Source organism: Leucoraja erinacea, chromosome 23 (genome assembly GCF_028641065.1).
Source record: "Leucoraja erinacea ecotype New England chromosome 23, Leri_hhj_1, whole genome shotgun sequence".
NCBI lineage: Eukaryota > Metazoa > Chordata > Chondrichthyes > Rajiformes > Rajidae > Leucoraja > Leucoraja erinaceus.
Genome location: NC_073399.1, coordinates 18,596,546 through 18,617,033, shown reverse-complemented (window position 1 = coordinate 18,617,033; position 20,488 = coordinate 18,596,546). Strand labels below are relative to the sequence as shown.

Genomic DNA, 20,488 nt, shown 5'->3' with positions numbered 1-20,488 from the left:
AAAATGAACCCGAAAGTGCACCGGGAGCCAGTGTAGGGAGGCCAGAATTGGCGATATGTGCTCCCTCTTTCGAGCCCCTGTTAAAAGGCGAGCAGCAGCATTCTGAACCAACTGGAGACGAGCCAGTGAAGAACGAGCAACACCAAAATAGAGCGCGTTACAGTAATCCAGCCTAGATGTAATAAAGGCATGGATTACTGTCTCAAAATGCTGCCGCTCGAGAATGGGCTTCACCTTCGCCAGCTTCCTTAGGTGAAAGAAGCTGGACTTAACCACCGCGCATATTTGGCGATCTAATTTAAAGTCACTGTCCATCCTAAAACCCAGGTTCACAACTGTTGGCTTCACGTACCTTGACAATGGACCTAAATCAACAAATGGAGGTTCACGGCAGCCATTGGGATCAAATAAAATCACCTCTGTCTTCTTTTCATTAAATCCAAGAAAGTTTAGGGCCAACCAGGACTTAATGTCATCAAAACAAGACAGAAGCGATTTTACAGAAAAGGCATCTTCCCCCCTCAGCGGCAAATAAAGCTGGGTATCATCTGCATAACAGTGGAAGGAGATGCCATGCTTTCTAAGGATGGAACCCAGAGGAAGTATGTACAGCGAGAAAAGCAGGGGCCCCAGAATCGAACCCTGTGGAACCCCATATGACAGGGGAGCGGAAGAGGATTCAAACCCAGCAAGGCTAACACACACAGAAGGTGGTACATAAATGGAACGACTGTCAGAGGAAGTGGCTGAGGCAAATACAGTAACAGCGTTTAAAAGACATTTGGACAGGTACATGGATGGGAAAGATTTAGAGGGATATGGGTCAAACATGGGCTAATGGGTCTAGCGTAGATGGGTAACTTAGTTGGTGCGGTCAAAATGAGCTGATGGGGCTTGTTTCTGTGCCGTATGACTCAATGAATCTATTCTTGCCCAAAATACACTGAAATTCTATTCCACAATAAAGTAGGACACTTGCACTCCAATTCCTACCACATCTCAAATAAACTGACATTCCGATGATAATAAATAATAACAAATAACATTGGCACTCCTTTCCCCAAATACAGTTCATTCCATTTCTCGAATGTACCAACGTACCAACTCCATTCCACAAATATACTGACATCTATTTCCTAAATACAGGATCTGCTGTAGGGGGCGCTGCTCTGGCAGCAGCCATGTCAGCAGCGCGTCAGTTTTTTCAACTTTTTTTATTTTTTAGTATGTTTTAAAGTATGTATTTAATGTTCCTTCGTGTGTTTTGTGTGGGGGGTGGTGTTGGGGGGTAAGGGGTAAGGGGGTTTCGCTGGCCCGGGGCTGCCGGCGGTCTGAAGTCGCGGTCTGCAGAGTTCCAGCTGGCGCGGCGTCTACAGCCCGGGATCCCTCGTGGGGGACCCGGGGAAAGAAGAAGCCATCACTGCCGGCCCGCGGCCAACTTCTACCGCGGGTCCGGCATGGACTCACCATCACCCCTGGAGGGGAGCTTCGACCGCCGGCCCTGCAGTCTACGGTGCTTCTGGCTGCGGCGGAGTCTTTAAATTTCGACTGATCGGCCTACACCATCTTAAAGCCGCGGTCTCCAGTGAGGAAGAGCCGATCCTGGACTGACTCTGGACTCTGGTCCTGTCCACGGGGGGGAAATGGAGGAGGACTGGCCAAATTTTGTGCCTTCCACCACAGTGATGATTGCTGTGGTGGATGTTTGTGTTACAGTTTTATTGTGGTTGTATGTTCTTTATTATTGTACTGCTGCTGACAACCAAATTGGTTGTGTGGCAATAAATTATATCTAATTATATCTAAATTATATCTAATCCAGTACACAGCTACACTGATGCTCCATTTTCCAAACAGGCTATTTCCTGGATGCAACTGCTAGACTAGATAAAGGAGAACAGGTGTATTAGGTGTAGCTGGTCCTTCAGAAGACTAATATGTTTCTATATTAGAGGTTAGTGTGTGAAATTAAAGCACACGGTATTGAGTTATATTTATAGAGCATAGAAACAGGCCCTTCAGTTGAATTAATCCATTGCAACCAAGTTGCCTAACCGAGCTAGTTCCACTTGCCTGTGCCTGGAACAAGCACCTGTTCAATCGGCTTTTAAATATTGTAATTGTACATGCCTCTACCATTTCTTCTGGAAGTTTGTTCTCGATGTACACCACTCTCCGCGTGAAATAATTGTCCCTTGGGCCTCTTATAAATCTAGCTCCTCTCACCTTAAACCTATGCCCTCTAATTTTTAGACTCCCCTACCCTGGGGAAAATATTGTGGCAATTCACCTTATCGATGCCCCTTATAATTTTATAAACCTCTATAAAATCACCCCTCAGCCTCCTACACTCCGGGGGGAAATGACCTAGCATATCCAGTCTCTCCCCATAATTCAAACCTTCCAGATCTGGTAACAATTTCATAAATCTTTTTTGCACCCTTCCCAGTTTAATGACATATTTTCTATTGCAGAGTACTTCAAATGTAGCTCTACCAATGGTTTATACAGCTGTAACATCACAATCTAATTCCTGTACTCAATTCTTTGGCAGACAAGTATGGCAAACACCTTCTTGACCACCCTGTTTACCTGTATTGCCACCTTCCTGAACTTATGTACCTGCACCTTAGATTACTGTAAAAGTCCTGCCCTTGTATGCCCGATCAAAATGCAACATGAATGAAACTCCATCAGACATTCCTCGGCCCATTGACCCAGTTGATCGATCAAGATCCCGTTGTAATCACAGATAACCTTCACTGTGCACTATAGAACCAAGTTTAGTGTCATCTGCAGACTTACTAACCACTTACAGTCACATCCAAATCATTAATATAAATAATGAACAACAGTGAACCCAGCACTGATTCATGTGGCACCACGTGTGACAAGTCTCCTGTCTGAAATAAAACTCTCTAACAACACCCTCTGGTCTACCTTCAAGTCAATTTTGTATCCAATTGCCTAGTTCACCCTGGAACCCGCGTGTTCATGCAGTAATATACTAGATAGGGAATTTGCTGATAGACAGGGCCTTTTTCTAGTGACCGGTGGGGTGCCTCAAGGATCAGCGCCTGGGCTGTAGCTATTTACAATCTTTTATCAATGCTTTGGATGAGAAAATTTAAAGTAGCATCTTCACGCTTGCAGGCAACACAACACTTTGGGGAGGGGCGATGTGAGATGTGATGAGATTACAAAGAGGCTCCAATGTAATTTAGACAAGTTGGGTAAGTGGGAAAATGTACGGCAGATGACATTTAACAGATAAATGTGAGGTTGTGTATTTTGGTTCTGAAAACAGAAAGATTATATCAGAATGGTGAATGGATTGGAAAAAGCGAAGGTGTAGAAGCAAGCTTTTCATTGTATTCTGTCCGATGCAAATGTGGAACTTTTTGTACATTTTTTATTTCGTAAATAGTTTACTTGGATATAAATGTTGGCCGACCTGAGCCAATACCCTAAATGAGTGGCAGCACAGGATGGCACAGTGGTGCATCTGCTAGATCTGCTGCCTCAGAGCTCCAGACACCTGGCTTTGATCCTAATCCCAGATGCTGTCTGTATGGAGTTTTGCATCTTCTCCCTGTGACTGCTTGGGTTTTCCCCGGGTGCTCCAGTTTCCTCCCACATCCCAAAGACATGCGGTTTTGTAGGTTAATTGGCCTCTGTAAATTAACCCCAATGTGTTGGATCCGTTAGACAGATTCACTGGAACACAGGACAATGCGAAGGGGATCTCACAAAAAACGTACAAAATTCTGATGGACCCAGATACAAGGGAGATGTCCCCAATGGCTGAGATGTCCAGAAGCAGGCCCACAACCTCGTTATATGGGCTGTGCTGTAGAAACCCAGGGGGGGCACAAACTGGTGGATTTCCCCACAACAAAAGGCAGTGGAGTCCAAATTATATATTCAGCAAAGAGTTCATATAGTTCTTCATGCCAAAAGGACAAAAGGGCATGGTTGAAGGTGAGAGGTGTTGAACAGTGCAGAAAACCCAAAGGACTGAATGACTTCTATCTGTCTCTAATTTTCGTGATTCTGTTTTCAAATACATTGAGAATTATTTTTCCAAAATTCACTGCATTTCTGTTTTCCAAATACATGATCAGTAAGGGCGTCAAAGGTTACAGTGAGAAGGCAGGAGAATGGGGTTGAGAAGAAAAAAATAGATCAGCGATGATCAAATGGCAGAGCAGAGTAGATGGGCTGAATGGCCTAATTCATCTCCTGGCCTAATGGTCTATGGTCTACATAGATATTGGTTTCTCCAGACACACTAACGTTGTACTCTCACATTCAGTAATACCACATTTTACAATCACACTGATAATTTAATTCTCAAAATAAGTTGACATTCCATTTGAGAAATACACTGACATATCATTCTCAAAATTCACTGAAATTCCATTCTCCACGTACAATAATATACAATGATAGATTCCTCGAATAGACGCAGATTCCGTTTTCTAAATTGACTGCCATTTTATTCTCTGAATATATTGCATTTCCAAAATATAGATATTTTGTCCTCCAAATACACTGATAGTCCATCCTTCAAATTCACTGACATTCTCTTTTTTTTCTGAATGCACACAGCATTCACAAGAGAATGAAGTAAGGATACTAAAATAAATAAATGGATGTGACTCAACAGACATTATAGATTTAGGTGGCACAGCTGGTATAGCCACTGCCACTGAGCTTCAGAGATCTGAATTCCATCCAGACCGCTGGTGCTTACTGCATGGAGTTTGCACATTCTCCCCGTGACATGCCTGTCTCTCCCCTGGGAGCACCAATTTCCTCCCACATCCCAAAGATGGGCAGGTTGGTAGGTTACTTGGCCATTGTAAATTGTAAGTTAGTGTAGAGTCTGGTGGAAGTTGAAGAGAAAGTGAGTAGAATAAATAATTGGATTAATGTAGGATTGGTGTAAAATAGACACAACATGCTAGAGTAACTCAGCGGGTCAGGCAGCATTTCTGGAGAAAAGGAATAGGTGATACTTTGGGTCGAGACCCTTCTTCAGAGGCATCACCTATTCCTTTTCTCCAGAGATCCTGCCTGACCTGCTGAGTTACACCAGCATTTTGTGTCTATCTTTGGTGTAAACCAGCACCTGCAGTTACTTCCTACACATTTAGAATTGGTGTAAAATGGGTACTTGAGGGTGTATGCAGACTCAATGAGCTGAAGGGCCTGTTTGCTTACTGTACATGTCTCTGCCTCTATGACGTGATTGCAAGATTACCAAAGGTGGGAACTGATCACTCAGAGGTAATTGACATTGCAGAAGGTGATGCAAAAAGGAAAAGAAGGCGGGGTTGTTCTATTAATATAGGATGAGATTAACGTGGTGAGGTGATATTGCATCAGATCAAACTGCAGAATCAGTTTCAGTGGAGATAAGAAACGATGAGGAAAAGATATCAGCGGTGGGTGTGTGGTTTATTGATCCTTGATGGGTTATAAATCGTTTGAATTCCAATTGAAACAACTGTTTCTCAACCCCTGGAAACTACAAGATGCTGGCTTACAGAAGTATCTGATTGTCCTTGCAGAATGTTAGCGGGTTACGCAGTCATTAGGAAGGCAGGTGGGACTCTGGTCTCCAGTGCGATCGGTATGAATGTAAAAGGAGGGAAGTTCTGCTGCAGCTGTTGAGCCAAGTCTGGGTAGACTGTTTCTATTGAGTTCTTCGTGCACCATCCTTAGTTAGGCTCACTAGAACATTTTAGACCGCAGATGGCAATCAGCCATTGGCTGTGCTAATCCAGTAAGTCCGGGCCCAGAGACAGGCATTGTTCAGGTGTAGGCCAATAGCAATCAAGTGTTTTTTATTGGTAATCAGGTAATTTCATGGTCACCCGTACTGAGACTTCTATCTGACAAGTCTTTTCTTAACTGTTTTCTTAAGTTCCCCAGATGCCGTGCTGGGATTCAACCTTATCTCCAGATGACCAACGCATATTTCTCGATGCACATGCAGTAGGAGCAGCAGATGTGGCTGAGTGGACGTATGAAGGAGAGGAGGGCTGCCCTTGGGAATGGAGATGAGAGTGTTGAACATCGCTGTTGGGAGCAGGGGTGACCAGAGAGGCTGCTGGATGGAGGGAGGAATCAGGAACTGGACAGAGGAAGATGTTTGGGATGAGATGGACACGATTATTGAATTTTTAGACAGGAAACCGTGATAAAGCGACGAATTACAAGACGTTTCACATTTGGTTTCATCTTGCAGTTGGGTATCTGTGGAGACAATGCACAGGTAACATTTTGGTTCGGGACTTAAGAATCAAAAATCAAAATTCCCGAATCTGCATTTGTGATCTAGTCATAGAGCACAGACGCATACAGCATGAAAACATGCTCTTTGGTTCAACTTGTCCATGCCAATCAGGTTTTATTAGAGACTAAACAGCCTAACTGCACCATAATGGTGGTGTCAAAGAGCAATTTTTACCAATTTAGCATAAATTGGCACAGAAATATTTTTAATTTGGGCCAACGCCACCAAACACGACATATGACAATAAAATATTCTTGATTCTTGACTCCTGAACCGGAATGTCACCTGTACATTCCCTCACGGATGCTGCCTGACCCACTGAGTTACTCCAGCACTTTATGTTTTGCTCAAAATTCCAGCATCAGCAGTTCCTTGTATTACCACAGACTCTTCATTGGTAGTAAAGACCAGGTAGAATGCATCAGCCGACGGCCTGGGCTGAATTGTACGATACTTCCATCTAAGTACAAGGGGCATCTCCCCCAAACATTCACACATCATTCTCACTGCACACACACACTTACCGTCAGCAAGCTGCAACAGAGCAGCCAGCTCCGCTGGGATCTCAAGCAAGCCAACATCCTGTAGAAAGAAAGGGAGAGCCATTAGACTTTAGACTTTAGAGATACAGTGGGGAAACAGGCCCTTTGGCCCATCATGTCCGCACCAATCACCCAGTACATTATTCTACACACCAGGGACAATTTGCAATTTTACCAAAGCCAATTACCCTACAAACCTGTACGTCTTTGGAGTGTGGGAGGAAATCAGAGCACCCAGAGAAAACCTATGCGGTCACAGGAAAAATGTACCAACTCCGAGCACTCAGCACCCGTACTCAGGATTGAACCTGGGTCTCTGGCGTTGTAAGGCAGCAACTCTACCATTGTGCTGCAGTGCCGCACATTAGCTGATGATGCATATGACAGGATGTAACCCCCTCCCCAACCTGTATCCAGAGCATCCTTGGAGATGAACAGTGATGACTGGTCTGGTATTTAGGAGTGTCTCATGGAAAAGTTGTTGATATAGGGATGGTGGTGTTCTGATTGAGTTTATTCACCCCTACCTAACATTGTACTGATAATTATTCCCACTGTGTATAAGTATAAGATCAGCAAAGTTATATATTTGATCACATTTTATTTTGGGATTTTCACAGCCTAATGGGAATTACACATCACAATTATATCACTTGGATGGATTTCCCTGGAACTTCAGAGACTGAAAATATTTCAAATTACGAGAAGCAATGAAAGGTTAGACAGTCTGAGACTTTATCCCAGGGTGAATGTCGAAGACTACAAGACTACATTTAAGATGAGAGGGGCAAAGTTTAAAGATGTGCAGGGCAAGTTTTTTTCTTAAACACAGAGTGTGGTGAGTGTTTGGAACACGCTGCCAGGGGTGGTGGTGGTAGCAAACATGATAGTGACATTTAAGTGGTTTTTAGACAGGCACATAGATACACAGGGATCATGTTCAGCACAGACATTGTGGGCCAAAGGACATATTCATGTGTTGCACTGTTCTATGTTTCATTTATGATATCATTTTCTGCCTGATCATTGCCAGCCGGAAACCTTGCTGATAATTCAGCACATCTGTTCAGATCAGTTTGGCTGGGGTGGTCTTTACATCAGACGATTATTCGATGGATAGAAACTGTGCCACATTGTCCTGATCAGTTGGGCTCCCAGTTCCCTGGCTGGTTCAATGCACTGATCTGACACATGCAGTCCAGTTACAATTGAGTACATCTGAAATAAAACAAGGCACGTGAATCTGAAACAGAACAGATTACAGCCGGGAGTAGGGCCAGGGAGTAAGAACAGGAGAGAGGCTGGGAATAGGAGCAAGAGTGAAACCAGGGTCAGGAAAAAGGAAATCTCACACGGTCACAGGGAGAACGTGCAAACTCCACACGGGCAGCATCCAAAGTCAGGATTGAACCCGGGTCTCTGGTACGCAGCTCTACTAGCTGCGGCACCCTCGACTCTCACTTGAGTTCTCCACCCCACTCCGACCTCTCTCTCTGTAGCATCCTGCACTGTTATCATGAGGCTCAACATGAGCATGAGGGGCAGCACCTCATCTTCCACCCGAGCACATTGCAGCCTTCCAGACGCTGTACTGAATTCAACAATCTCTCCATCAGGAATTACCAATTCTGCTCCAAGGTTATCTGACTATAATAGTTACTCAGTGTTTCGCTCTCCTGGTTCATTGCCTAATAGGCTCTGTGATTCAATGTTTCTGTTTTCGGTTTCAATTCCTCGCATTGGCTCGGGGCTTTTACATATCCCTTTGTTCTCTCTCCTCCTAAGCACCCTCATTAATCTATCAGCGAGTTAAACAAACATTATGCTACCATGGCAAACTTGACTTCACCCTATAGTCGACATTTCCTTGTATCTCTCCTCCTCTCTTCAACGTAAAACTAACCCGTTTACTCACCTTCCCAGTTCTGATGAAGGGCCTTTGAACCTGAATCATTAGTTCTGTTTCTCTCTCCACAGAAGCTGCCTAACCTGCTGAGTGTTTCCTGCACTTTCTGTGTTTAGCAAAATGATAAATTGCTGGAGGATCTCAATGGTCAGTCAGCATCTGTAGAGGCAGCAGATGGTAAATGTTTTATGTCCCTGCATCAGGACCGAGTGTAGAGAGGAGTTAGATGGGTATGAAGAGGTGGGGGGGGGAGGGGGAGGATGGAAGGGCTGGCAGGAGATAGGTGGAAGAAGTGTAGTCCAGATAGCCATGGGAGTCAGTGTGTTTATAGTGGATGTCGGTCAGTAGTCTATCAAGGTGTGGAGACATCGAGGGGCCTTCCAACCTGTCCCTACCTCTATATTTCCCTCCCTCTACCTGGTCCAACCTACACATCATTCCCCTCCGCACCTGGTTCCATTTACCGCCTGCCAGCTCCTGCCTCTTCCCTCCCTCTCTGGCTCTCTTCCCTCTGTACCCTCAGTCCTAACCATCTGTTTATCTTCACAGATGCTGCTTGACCTGCTGAGTTCCTCCGGATTCCATGGTTTACAGTCTCTTGTGCCTCAATTTTGACCCTCCAATTACTCAAGTGCACAACCAGCATGGAGCCCAATCCTGGAGCTCACAGACCAGGCCAAGGAGAATCTAGAGTTTAGAGATACAGCGTGGAAACAGGTCCTTCAGTCCACCCAGTCTATGCTGGCCATCAAGCTTCTGGTTTGTTTAGTTTGGTTTGGTTTAGTTTAGTATAAAGGTACAGCATGGAAATAGGCCCTTCGGCCCACCGAGGCCATACCGACCATCAATCACCATCGCAGTTGATAGACTACTGACCGACATCCACTATAAACCCACTGACTCCCATGGCTATCTGGACTACACTTCTTCCCACCCTGCTTCCTGTAAGGACTCCATCCCCTACTCCCAATTCCTCCGTCTACGCCGCATCTGCACCCAGGATGAGGTTTCACACCAGGGCATCGGAGATGTCCTCATTCTTCAGGGAATGGGGGTTCCTCTCTTCTACTATAGATGAGGCTCTCACCAGGGTCTCTTCTATACCCCGCAACTCTGCTCTCACTGCCCATCCCCCCACTCATAACAAGGGCAGAGTCCTCCTTGTCCTCACCTTCCACCCTACCAGCCGTCACATACAACAAATCCGACATTTTCGCCACCTCCAACGGAATCCCACCACTGGCCACATCTTCCCATCTCCTTCCATGTCTGCTTTCCGCAGAGACCGTTCCCCCTGGTCAATTCGTCCCTTTCCACCCAAACCACCCCTCTCCTGGCAGTTTCCCTTGCAACCACAGGAAATGCTACACTTGTCGCTTTCCTTCCCCTCTTGACTCCATTCAAGGACCAAAGCAGTCTTTCCAGGTGTGAGGTTCACCTGCACCTCCTCCAATCTCATCTATTGCGTCCGCTGCTCTAGGTGTCAGCCGCTCTACATCGGCGAGGCCAAGTGTAGGCTTGGCAATCGTTTCGCCCAACACCTCCACTCGGTTTGCAATAACCAACCTGATCTCCCGGTGGCTCAACACTTCAACTCCCCCTCCCATTCCGAATCTGACCTTTCTGTCCTGGGCCTCCTCCATGGCCAGAGTGAGGACCACCGTAAACTGGAGGAGCAGCACCTCATATTTCGCTTGGGTAGTTTACACCCCAGCGGTATGAACATTGACTTCTCCAATTTCAGGTAGTCCCTGCTTTCTCCTCCCCTTCCCAGCTCCCCCTCAGCCCACTGTCTCTGCCTCTTCCTTTCTTCTTCCCGCTCCCCCCCCTCCACCCCACCCTCACATCAGTCTGAAGAAGGGTCTCGATCCGAAACGTTGCCTATTTCCTTCGCGCCATAGATGCTGCCCCGCAAGCATTTTTGTCTACCATCAATCATCCGTATACTCGTTCTATGATACCCCTACTTTTGCAACCTACACCCAAGGGGAAATTTACAGAAGCCAATTAACTTACAAACCTGCACTTCTTAGGAATGTGGGAAAAGACCAGAGCGCCTGGAGAAAACCCACAGGCGGAATGTGCAAACTCCGCACAGACAGCACCCGTCATCAGGATGAAACCTGGGTCTCTGGTGCTGTAAGGCAGCAACTCTACTGCTGCACCACAGTGCCGCCCTGTACTCTAACCTTGAAATCACCCAGGAGAATCAGATTGATGCTTATTTCCCACAGCCACTTCATTGCCAGGATCATAATAGGTACAATCCTTGAAAGGTATGATTGGCAAAGAGGGATTAAGGAGAACAAACTCTCAAGGGTCCTCTCCTTGCAAAGTCTAGTCCAAACCAAAATCCAAGAAGACAAGGAGCAGACCTGATGGCAACATCCAGATCCAAGCACTAGGTTACATCAAAATCGAGCAGCTCACTGCAAGGACGACCTGATCAATGACGACATGACAAGTACAGATAATGGCTGGATTCCCATCACTGCCAAACCTGCAGTTATCTCGATCAATTGCCCCCCAAAACAACCAACTGCCCACAAAGGTGGTTGATCATGGATAAAGTCTCACAGAAAGCCCTACGACACACAGCCTACAAGAACTACAAAAGCTGGACTGCCCTGAAGCCCTCATTAAAGTCCATGAAGAGACTGCTGCCTTCTCTATAAGAAAGCATCAGGACTGTTTTAATGAGAATGAGGAGGAGATCCAGAACCTAATTGACAGCAAAGGCATGGCGTTTCTGGATTGGGGAACGAGACCTGTACAGGTACCGATGGCTGAGGTCCAATGGGATTTGTACTACTTCGGATTCCACCATAATCTTTACACTATTCTGTTTTGCCCTCTTAATTATACTTGCTGTTTACGCGATGAACTTCATGTGAAGTAGGAATTTCATTGCACCCTGGTATATATGACAATAAATTAACCTGAATTTAAATCTGAATCTGAACTCCCGAAGAAGAGCTGAAGGGTGGGAGAGTGCAGGAGTTCCAGCAACTCACTGGAACCACGCCAAGTGTAGTAATTCACCACTCTCAAGGCTATCTGCAGCCCAGGAACTTGTGGCGCCTTGCACCAGGTCACGGTTAAGACAAATTACAGGCTCCTTTTACTCAGTGCCACTTTCCAGCACCAAACTCCACAGTCTTTCAATTTCCTTTCCTCTCGAAAAATCTACCAACTTCAGGGTTGAAAATGCTCAGTGATTGAGTAGTTAATCCCAAAGATTCCTTGCTCTCTAATTGGATTATGAAATGTCTCCTCATTTTATCTCATCTTGCTTTTGAATAGACATTTATTAATGCTGAGAAAGAATGGAGACTGTACAGGACTCACCATGCCCACCGCTCCTCCTTGTCTCTTGCTCCTTGTATCCTTTGATTCCACGGTCTTGATCAACTAGGACAAAAGCCTCAAGTATCAGACTCACGTATCCAAGTGCCCCCACCCACTATTTCCTGCTTATTTGTTCAACCCCTCCGTGTCCCACCCCTTTTGCCACCGCCCTTCCATTCACCTTGGGCTTGCCGACACTGTCACTTGGACATCCCCCCTTCAGCTCCTGGGAGCCACTGGCCACGGCCGTTCTTGCTGACCACAATCCAGTGCCACACCCCTCCCACCTGAGACTTTGACAGACTATCCCACTGTAGAATGCATTATGCCTGAGCCTGACCCTCACTTTATTACCTGAGTGATCAACTTAGATCATGACATCCTTCTTGTCGACTCGGAGACAATAAGACAAATTACAGGCTCCTTCTTCTACTGAGACCATCGACTCACCTAAATCAGATTGGGATTTTCCTGTTGTGTTTAACTTAATAAATTTCACAGGGCATAAACAGGGACAGATTAAATCCAGATGGTGTCCCTGCCTGGTTCCACTCAGTTTAAACTTGTCTCTTACCAACTCTGAAAATGAAAGAAACTAAGGGAACAGACCCGGGACGTTTCTCTCTCCACAGAGGCTGCCTGATCTGTTGGGTATTTCCAACATTTCCTGTTTTTGTCCCATCTTCTTTGAACTGTTCAAGTTCTCAAGCTACCTCTCGATCTATTAGCGAGTCGCTTATAGATTGTTCTAATGAATGGTCCTGTATCAAACGCCATAAATAAGTTCAGCATATTTCTTAATACGCACTCGGGCCCAACAAACACAAGCCTTCCATAAAGTTCCTGCTCTGTTGTTTAAACGTCAGTTAAACAAACGCAACGATTAATTCGTTCTGGACAAAATCCAGTTAAAGGCGACAGCCCTCGACTCAGTTCTCCCAGCCCCTAACAACACAAGCATCAGGTCTCTGATTCCAATTACCTGATTCCTCCTCTTTTACCGCTTTAATGAAAATTCATTCAGCTTGGGCCCAGCCGGGCAATTAATTCCTTCTGTGCTTTGCTTCAGGTCAGTGTCTGTGGAAGAAGTGCAGGATGACATAAACACTGCCTTACTGTATCAAAGTCCACTCGAGAAAGGGAAAGCGAGATTTACTGCAGTTGGACTTTGTTCAGTTCTTGCTGGCGCTGCATCATTTCAGGTAATTGGAAACGAGCAGCTTCCCAACAGACTCTGCCCTGCCAGAATGCAATGGCCACTCCCTGAGCCGGAGTAACAGAGGTGGGGCCACGAACCGTTCACCCGCAACAGAACTGTCACGTGGGTGAGGGATGGTCCACTGGCATCCCTGCAGTGTAGACCATCTACCTCGACTCCGCTGCCTGCAAGCTGCTCCCTCCCACTGTTCCCTGTATCAGGCCCCCTTCTGCCACTGTCCAGGAGCTGAAGACTGTGGCCGAGTTACTGGATCCAGTTCCACAACAAAAGGTGCAAAAGTCAAATGATTAAATAAATCTGTAGTTGCTATTGTATTGGCATTGGTTTATTATTTTCCTGTGTACCGAGTTACAATGAAAACTCTCAAGGTAGAGCATCCATGCATGATACAATTGGAGTAGAGTGTTACAGCTACAGACTTTAGAGATATAGCGCAGAAACAGGCCCTTCGGCCCACCGAGTACGTGCCGACCAGCGACCACCCCGTGCACTAGCACTAGCATACTAGGGACAATTTTACAACTTACCAAAGCCAATTAACCTACAAATCTGTACATCTTTGGAGTGTGGGAGGAAACCAGATCACCTGGAGAAAACCCACGCGGCCAGGGCAAGAATGTACAAACTCTGTACAAACAGCACCTGTAGTCAGGATCAAACCCGAGTCTCTGGTGCAGCTAGGCAGCAACTCTACCGCTGTGCCACTGTGCCGTCCCGAAAGCTGCAGAGGAAATGTAGATAAAAGAATGCAAGGGTCACAACGAGGTAGATGGGAGGATCTGGAATACATCTTAGCTCATAAGTGGTCCGTGCAACAGTCTGATAACAGTGAGGAAGAAGCTGTTTCTGAATCTGGTGGTACATGCTTTCAAACTTTTGTACCTTCTGCCTGATGTGGGAAGATGAGGGTGTGAGTTGTCCTTGATATGTTTCCAGAGGCAGTGTGACGTGCAGATGAAGGGGGAGGGGGGGGGAGGGGGAGGGGGGAGTGCTGGGGGCGCTGGTCATGATAGACAGGGCTGCATTCACAATTCTCTGTAATTCAGTCAATTTGTGAACCAGGTGGGCCACCATTAGTGGGCAATATGTGAAATTAGTTTCTTAACTCAGCAGTCCAAGGAAATTTGACACGTCTCAATGTTGTCTAAAGAAGGGACTCCACCCGAAACGTCACCCATTCCTTCGCTCCAGAGATGCTGCCTGTCACGCTGTTATTACTCCAGCCTTTTGTGTCAGGTCCTAAACCTGGTGGTGAGAGACCACACTGCAGAAAACATTGGCATGGTAACAGCTCTGCCCAAGACCTATACCAAATCACAGGTAGACCAATAAACAGTGTGTCTGTTGATTCAGAGACCTCAGGTTTTTTGATTACCAAGTGGGAATTTGTGAATAGTGGAACAGTGAATGATCGGAGTTTTGGGTACTTGTGGTACTGCCATGAATCAGAACTATTTCCTCACACACAGTTCTTTGAGCCACGCACCCATAATCATATTGATTCCTAAATCTTATTTATCTTCTGCACGTGGCTGATTTGCAGGGGCACATTTACATTGTTATCCAGGGTCAGTCTTCTATTGAATAAAGAGCTCCTGCCTTATCACCCTGCTTTATACCATGTGTATAAATAGACCAGCATCATGGGGCTCTTTATTGGTTCAAAATCTATGAACTGGGGCTGTTTTCAGTCACATTACCTGCTGTAATCCTTGTATCACACATTGAACACTCCTCCCATTCCAATGTGAGTTTGTCACATGTTTATCCAACAATGGAAGATATAGCATTGGTAGATTATTAACCACTGTAATGTGACACAGATTGTGCAGAAACTTGCTACGTTTTTGAGCGCTCATGATATCTTTGATCGATGTCCTAAAATGACTAAAGTTATGACCACAATGTGAACATTGTTCCTCATACGTCCTCCTAGTTCACTCAGCAAGACTGTTTAAATACATGTTGTGACTTACATTGTTACACTCACACGCTACCATCACACCCACACACAAATGCACATCCTTGGGAAGGTGTTCAACACAGCCCCCTATAGTAGGTTATGAGAACAATTGAAGCCCACAAGATTAAAAGCTGGATTTGCAAGGATCAGTATCAGAGCCGCTACTCATTTTGAAACATACAAGAGATACCTAGACTTACATAACAGGGGTTGGGGGAGAGGGGTGAGAGGTATTATTTCACACAGCTGGTCGCTGCTGCAAAGAAAGCAAAGGAACGGTGCATGTGTTCAATATCTAACACAGGAGTTACACAAGGATTGTGACCCAGCAATAGTGACAAGCTAATTCTCCTGGGTGACTTCAAGATTAGAGTACATGGTGGCACAGCAGTAGAGCCACAGCATCACATCCCCAGAGATCCGGGTTTGATCCTGACTAAGGGGGATCTGTACGGAGTTTTACATTCTCCCCGTGACTGCGTAGGTTTTCCCCGGGTATTCCGGTTTCCTCGCACACTCCAAAGACGTACAGGTTTGTAGGTTCATTGGCTTTGGTAAGAATTGTAAATTGTCTCCAGAGTGTAAGATAGTGCTAGTGTACGGGGGTCACTGGTTGCCATGCACTCGGTGGAATCAAGGGTTCAATAGGGATAGCCAATATGGCTTTATGCATGGAAGATCATGTCTCATGAATTTGACTGATTTTCTTTCTTGAAGAAGCAACCAATAATCCTGATGAGGGCAGGGCCTGTTGCAGTCTACATGGATTTGGATGAGATCCTACCCTTCCGAGTTCCTCCAACACTTCATTTTCTTGCTCGTAGTCCTAATCTAAGTGGTTTGGTGCAGTAACAAAGTTCAACATCTACCTTTAGACTTTAGCCCACCGAGTCCACGCTGCCCAGCGATCAGCTCATACGCTAGCACTATCCCACACACTAGACACGATTTACAATTTACAGAAGCCAATTAACCTACAATCCTATGCAACTTTGGACCGTGGGAGGAAACCGGAGCACCCAAAGCAAACCCACGCAATCACAGGGAGAATGTACAAACTTCATACAGATAACACCATAGTCAGGATTGAACCTGGGTCTCTGATGCTGTAATGCGGTTACCACCGCATCACCATACTCCAGCCAACTGGCACGCCTCATTCTCCCACCTCTCTGGCCAAACAAGTTGGCTGTTTTTAAAAAATGTACACCTCAAAGCTAACCTGTTGAACCTTCGCATGGTTAGACAGTGAGCTGGTTTCTGGATGTGCCAGAAACATAGAAACATGCAATGATGCACATTCGGCCCTTCGAGCCTCCTCCTTCATGGCTGATCATCCAACTCAGTATCCCGTACCTGCCTTCTCTGTACCCTGGACAGTGAGAAGAACTTACTTAAATATTGGCAGGAGACTGCCTCTTCCTGAATTTCACACCACTCCTGTGTGAAGACAAAGTTTTAAAAAATATAAGCTTACAGTGAGCCCAACACAGTACTGTTGCCTGCCCATGAGCAGCCAGGAGATCCCCCTGCATAATTCTATTTATACAGGCGGAGGTGATCCACTTTGTACACAACGGTATACAAAAATGAATTTCCCTGCGCCTTGGTACGTGACAAATAATAAAGTACCAAAGTACGAAGGTGCTGTGAACGCTTCCTTACTTCCTCTGGCCAGGACATCCTCAGCTATTGCAGGGTGACAGCCAGTATGACCCACTCTTCCAGCTGTGACCCACTGTGACCATTGGGAGCAAGACAAAGGGGGTCATGCTGTAATAAGATGATTACCTGTGAATTGGTGTGTAATGAGTGCCTGGAGCTGTGAGCTTCATTGGGAAGTGCAGAGGGAAGCTGGGGAAAGGGCTGTCCGAGGGGGTCAGGTTTCTGAGTGGGAGTTGGTGAGTGGGTTTGGAAGGAATAGCGGCGATGATTTGTTTCAAGGCTGCACTAGTGATGTACAGGTCCAGGTGGTGGAGCATTCACATTGGCAAATCCAGAGAGCTTGTTTATGCACTGATCTCCAGGCATGTGTCCAATCACAGCGGTAACCTATCTTTTTATTTGTGCAGGGGTGTTCTCTGAGGACATGCATGGAATCATGGGTCTTGGTGAGACAATACAGGGTCTTGGTGATACCACACCTGGAGTATTGCGTACAGTTTTGGTCTCCCAATCTGAGGAAAGACATTCTTGCCATAGATGGAGTACAGAGAAGGTTCACCAGACTGATTCCTGGGATGTCAGGACTTTTATATGAAGAAAGACTGGATAGACTCGGCTTGTACTCACTAGAATTTAGAAGATTGAGGGGGGATCGTATAGAAACTTACAAAATTCTTAAGGGGTTGGACAGGCTAGATGCAGGAAGATTGTTCCCGATGTTGGGGAAGTCCAGAACAAGGGGTCACAGTTTAAGGATAAGGGGGAAATCTTTTAGGACCGAGATGTCCTTCCTTTCCATTGCGTTAATCTCCTCTCTAACCTCCTCTCTAACCAGCAAAACATTTTTCACGCAGAGAGTGGTGAATCTCTGGAATTCTCTGCCACAGAAGATAGTCGAGGCCAGTTCATTGGCTACATTTAAGAGGGAGTTAGATGTGGCCCTTGCAGCTAAAGGGATCAGGGGTATGGAGAGAAGGCAGGTACAGGATACCGAGTTGGATGATCAGCTATGATCATATTGAATGGCGGTGCAGGTACGAAGGGCCGAATGGCCTACTCCTGCAACATTTTCTATGTTTCTATGCCTCCTCTACTGCAGATCATCCTGTAGGTTGCGAGGATCCTTAGAGAAGAGGATGGGGAGAGGCCCAGTGTAAATATGATGCACTGCCTACACTGGCTCCCTTGCACCCACCGCATGCTCTTCCAGCAATGCTGTAGTTTGGCGGATCAATGTCCTTTAAGGGTTGGGGCCCTGACACCAGCCAGGGCAAGAATAACTCAGCAGATGCATACAATTGTGCTGCATCATCCTGAAACAGGCATTAACCACATAAAGGCAGTGTCCACATTCAAAACATGCACCAACATTTCTTTTGAGATCATGATTGTTTTTCCTGCACAGAGGCATATGGAACTCCAGATGCTGGAATGTTGAGCAAACACAAATTGCTGGAGTTACTCACTGGGTCAGGCAGCATCAGCTGAATGAATGGATGGGTGACGTTTCAGATTGTGACTCTTCTCCAGCCTTGAATTGGTGTGAAAGAAGGAACTATAGATGCTAGGTAGACAAAAAATGCTGGAGAAACTCAGAGGATGTGGCAGCATCTATGGAGCGAAGGAAAAGGTAGAAGAAGCTATAGATGCTGATTTATACCGATGATAGACAAAATGCTGGAGTAACTCAGTGGGTCAGGCAGCATATCTGAGAAAAACAATAGGTGATGTTTCAAGTCAGAACCCTTCTGCAGACTGAAAGATAGGGACACTGGAGGCGAGAAAAGGCCAGAACATATCAGGACCAACAACAGATGACCTCAGGAGCAGTGGAGTTAAAATAGCCCATTGTTGGCTGGGAGATGTGCTAACAAGAGGGATACAAGGTTGTGAACATTGGAACTGGTAGGGAGACGAGGCTGGGGGAGGGAATGCAGGGGGTAACTTGAAGAGGTGTGAGCTCACTGGACAGTAGTTTACTGCCTCTATTTAGGAATGATCCAGTTTCTAAGCAAATGTCTCTCCATCCAGGATCCGCTACTCTGATAATATTCCCTCGGTTTGGAGTAAATATTATTTCACTCTTTTTCCCAGCAGGTACAATGTCATGGAGACACATGAGACTGCAGATGCTGGAATCAAAACACAAACTGCTGGAAGAACGCAACGGGTCAGGCAGCATCTGCGGAGGGAAATAGACAGACGACATTTAGGACCATGAACCTTCTTCAGACTGATGAAGGATCTGGCTTGAAACCCCATCAGTCCATTTCCCTTCACAGATGCTGCCTGCCCTGCTGAATTCCTCCAATGGTTTGTTGCAGCTACAACCTCATATTCATCAGCTGCCGTTTGCTATGTCGCTCTTCAAGGGAGATGCTAAATCCATTTCGTTGTCTCTGTACTGTACACTGACAATGACAATTAAAATTGAATCTGAATCTGATATTCCTCTGCTTTCAATTGAATCTGCCACCTACCTACTGACACTGCTAGCACCGCCTCATTTCCCGCAGTTTTTTCCCACTTTGGTGTAAGCAGCGAACTTTGAAATCTGCTGCCCAGGTTCAAAATATTTACATAAAAGGGGAAACAAAAGAGATCCGGGTGCAGATCCTTGGGCAAACACGCATTCTGCCAACGTGAAATCACCACTTACCCCTGCTCTGTGCTCTCTGTCCACCACCCTCCACTCCTCTACACTCTGTATAATCCACCCAGTAATCCTCTCAGGATCATGTTGAGAGGTGATTCATTCAGAGCACTTTCTGTTGAAGTGCAGGTTGCTATTTACTCTCTTCAATCACTGAGGAGGCTCAACTGCTAAAACATTGAAAGGAATATTAATTATTGGCCTGGAATGTTCTCTGAGCTGTTGCTGGCCTTCCGTTGTTTGTACAAAGAGGGAAAGGTGCACCTGCTGTGAGTTAACCACAGGGACAGAGCCGTGGGGTGGTGGCAAGCTGTAGACTGTCCTCCACAAGGCATTGATCGGGTACATTTGCATTTGTATGGCTTGGGGTGATTGGAAGGCATCGGTCTCACCTCAACGTCAGGAGGTCCTGTATTCAAATCCCACTCCAGTGGTTGAAAATCTAGGCCCGCACGCCTGCGGGGGGCAGCACTGTCACTGATGCTGCCTTTGGATGAGTCACTATACCAAGGCTCTAAATGTGAATGTTATCCCTGATGCCTCAGCCAACCTTTCGCCACAATCAACATTACCAATTCAGATAATCTCTGGGAGTTTATCTTTTTGAGGTTGGCTATTATGTTCTCTATTTAGTAACAGTGACTACACATCTGGTTGACAGGGATGTAATGTTGTGGAGGGTGCGGCAGAAATACAAGTCCTTGCATAGCTTTGGACTGCTATGTGAAGCACAAATCAGCTCTCCTCAATAAAGTGCTCATCGATCAGCTGCTGTAACTCCCTCTTCATCAGCTCACCCACATGATCATCTGTAAAGAAGGCAGGTCTGACTTTACTAGTGTGTGCCCGCACAAGATATCTAGCCAGCAACAATATAAAAGAAACACA

At 45.9% G+C, this 20,488-nt stretch overlaps 1 protein-coding gene across 1 annotated transcript in view; it reads right to left on the bottom strand.

Moving 5' to 3' along the window:
• Positions 1-13,720, bottom strand: part of LOC129708327 (unconventional myosin-XVB-like) — a 50,542-nt gene extending 36,822 nt beyond the window's left edge. Inside the window, exons 1-3 of the mRNA XM_055654001.1 lie at positions 13,083-13,720; positions 12,101-12,163; positions 6,829-6,886 (exon numbers count right to left, since the gene is read on the bottom strand). Coding sequence (XP_055509976.1) covers positions 6,829-6,886; positions 12,101-12,103 — 61 coding nt within the window. The 5' untranslated portion in view covers positions 12,104-12,163; positions 13,083-13,720. The remainder of the gene's footprint in view (positions 1-6,828; positions 6,887-12,100; positions 12,164-13,082) is intronic.
• Between the last annotated feature and the right edge of the window lie 6,768 nt (positions 13,721-20,488).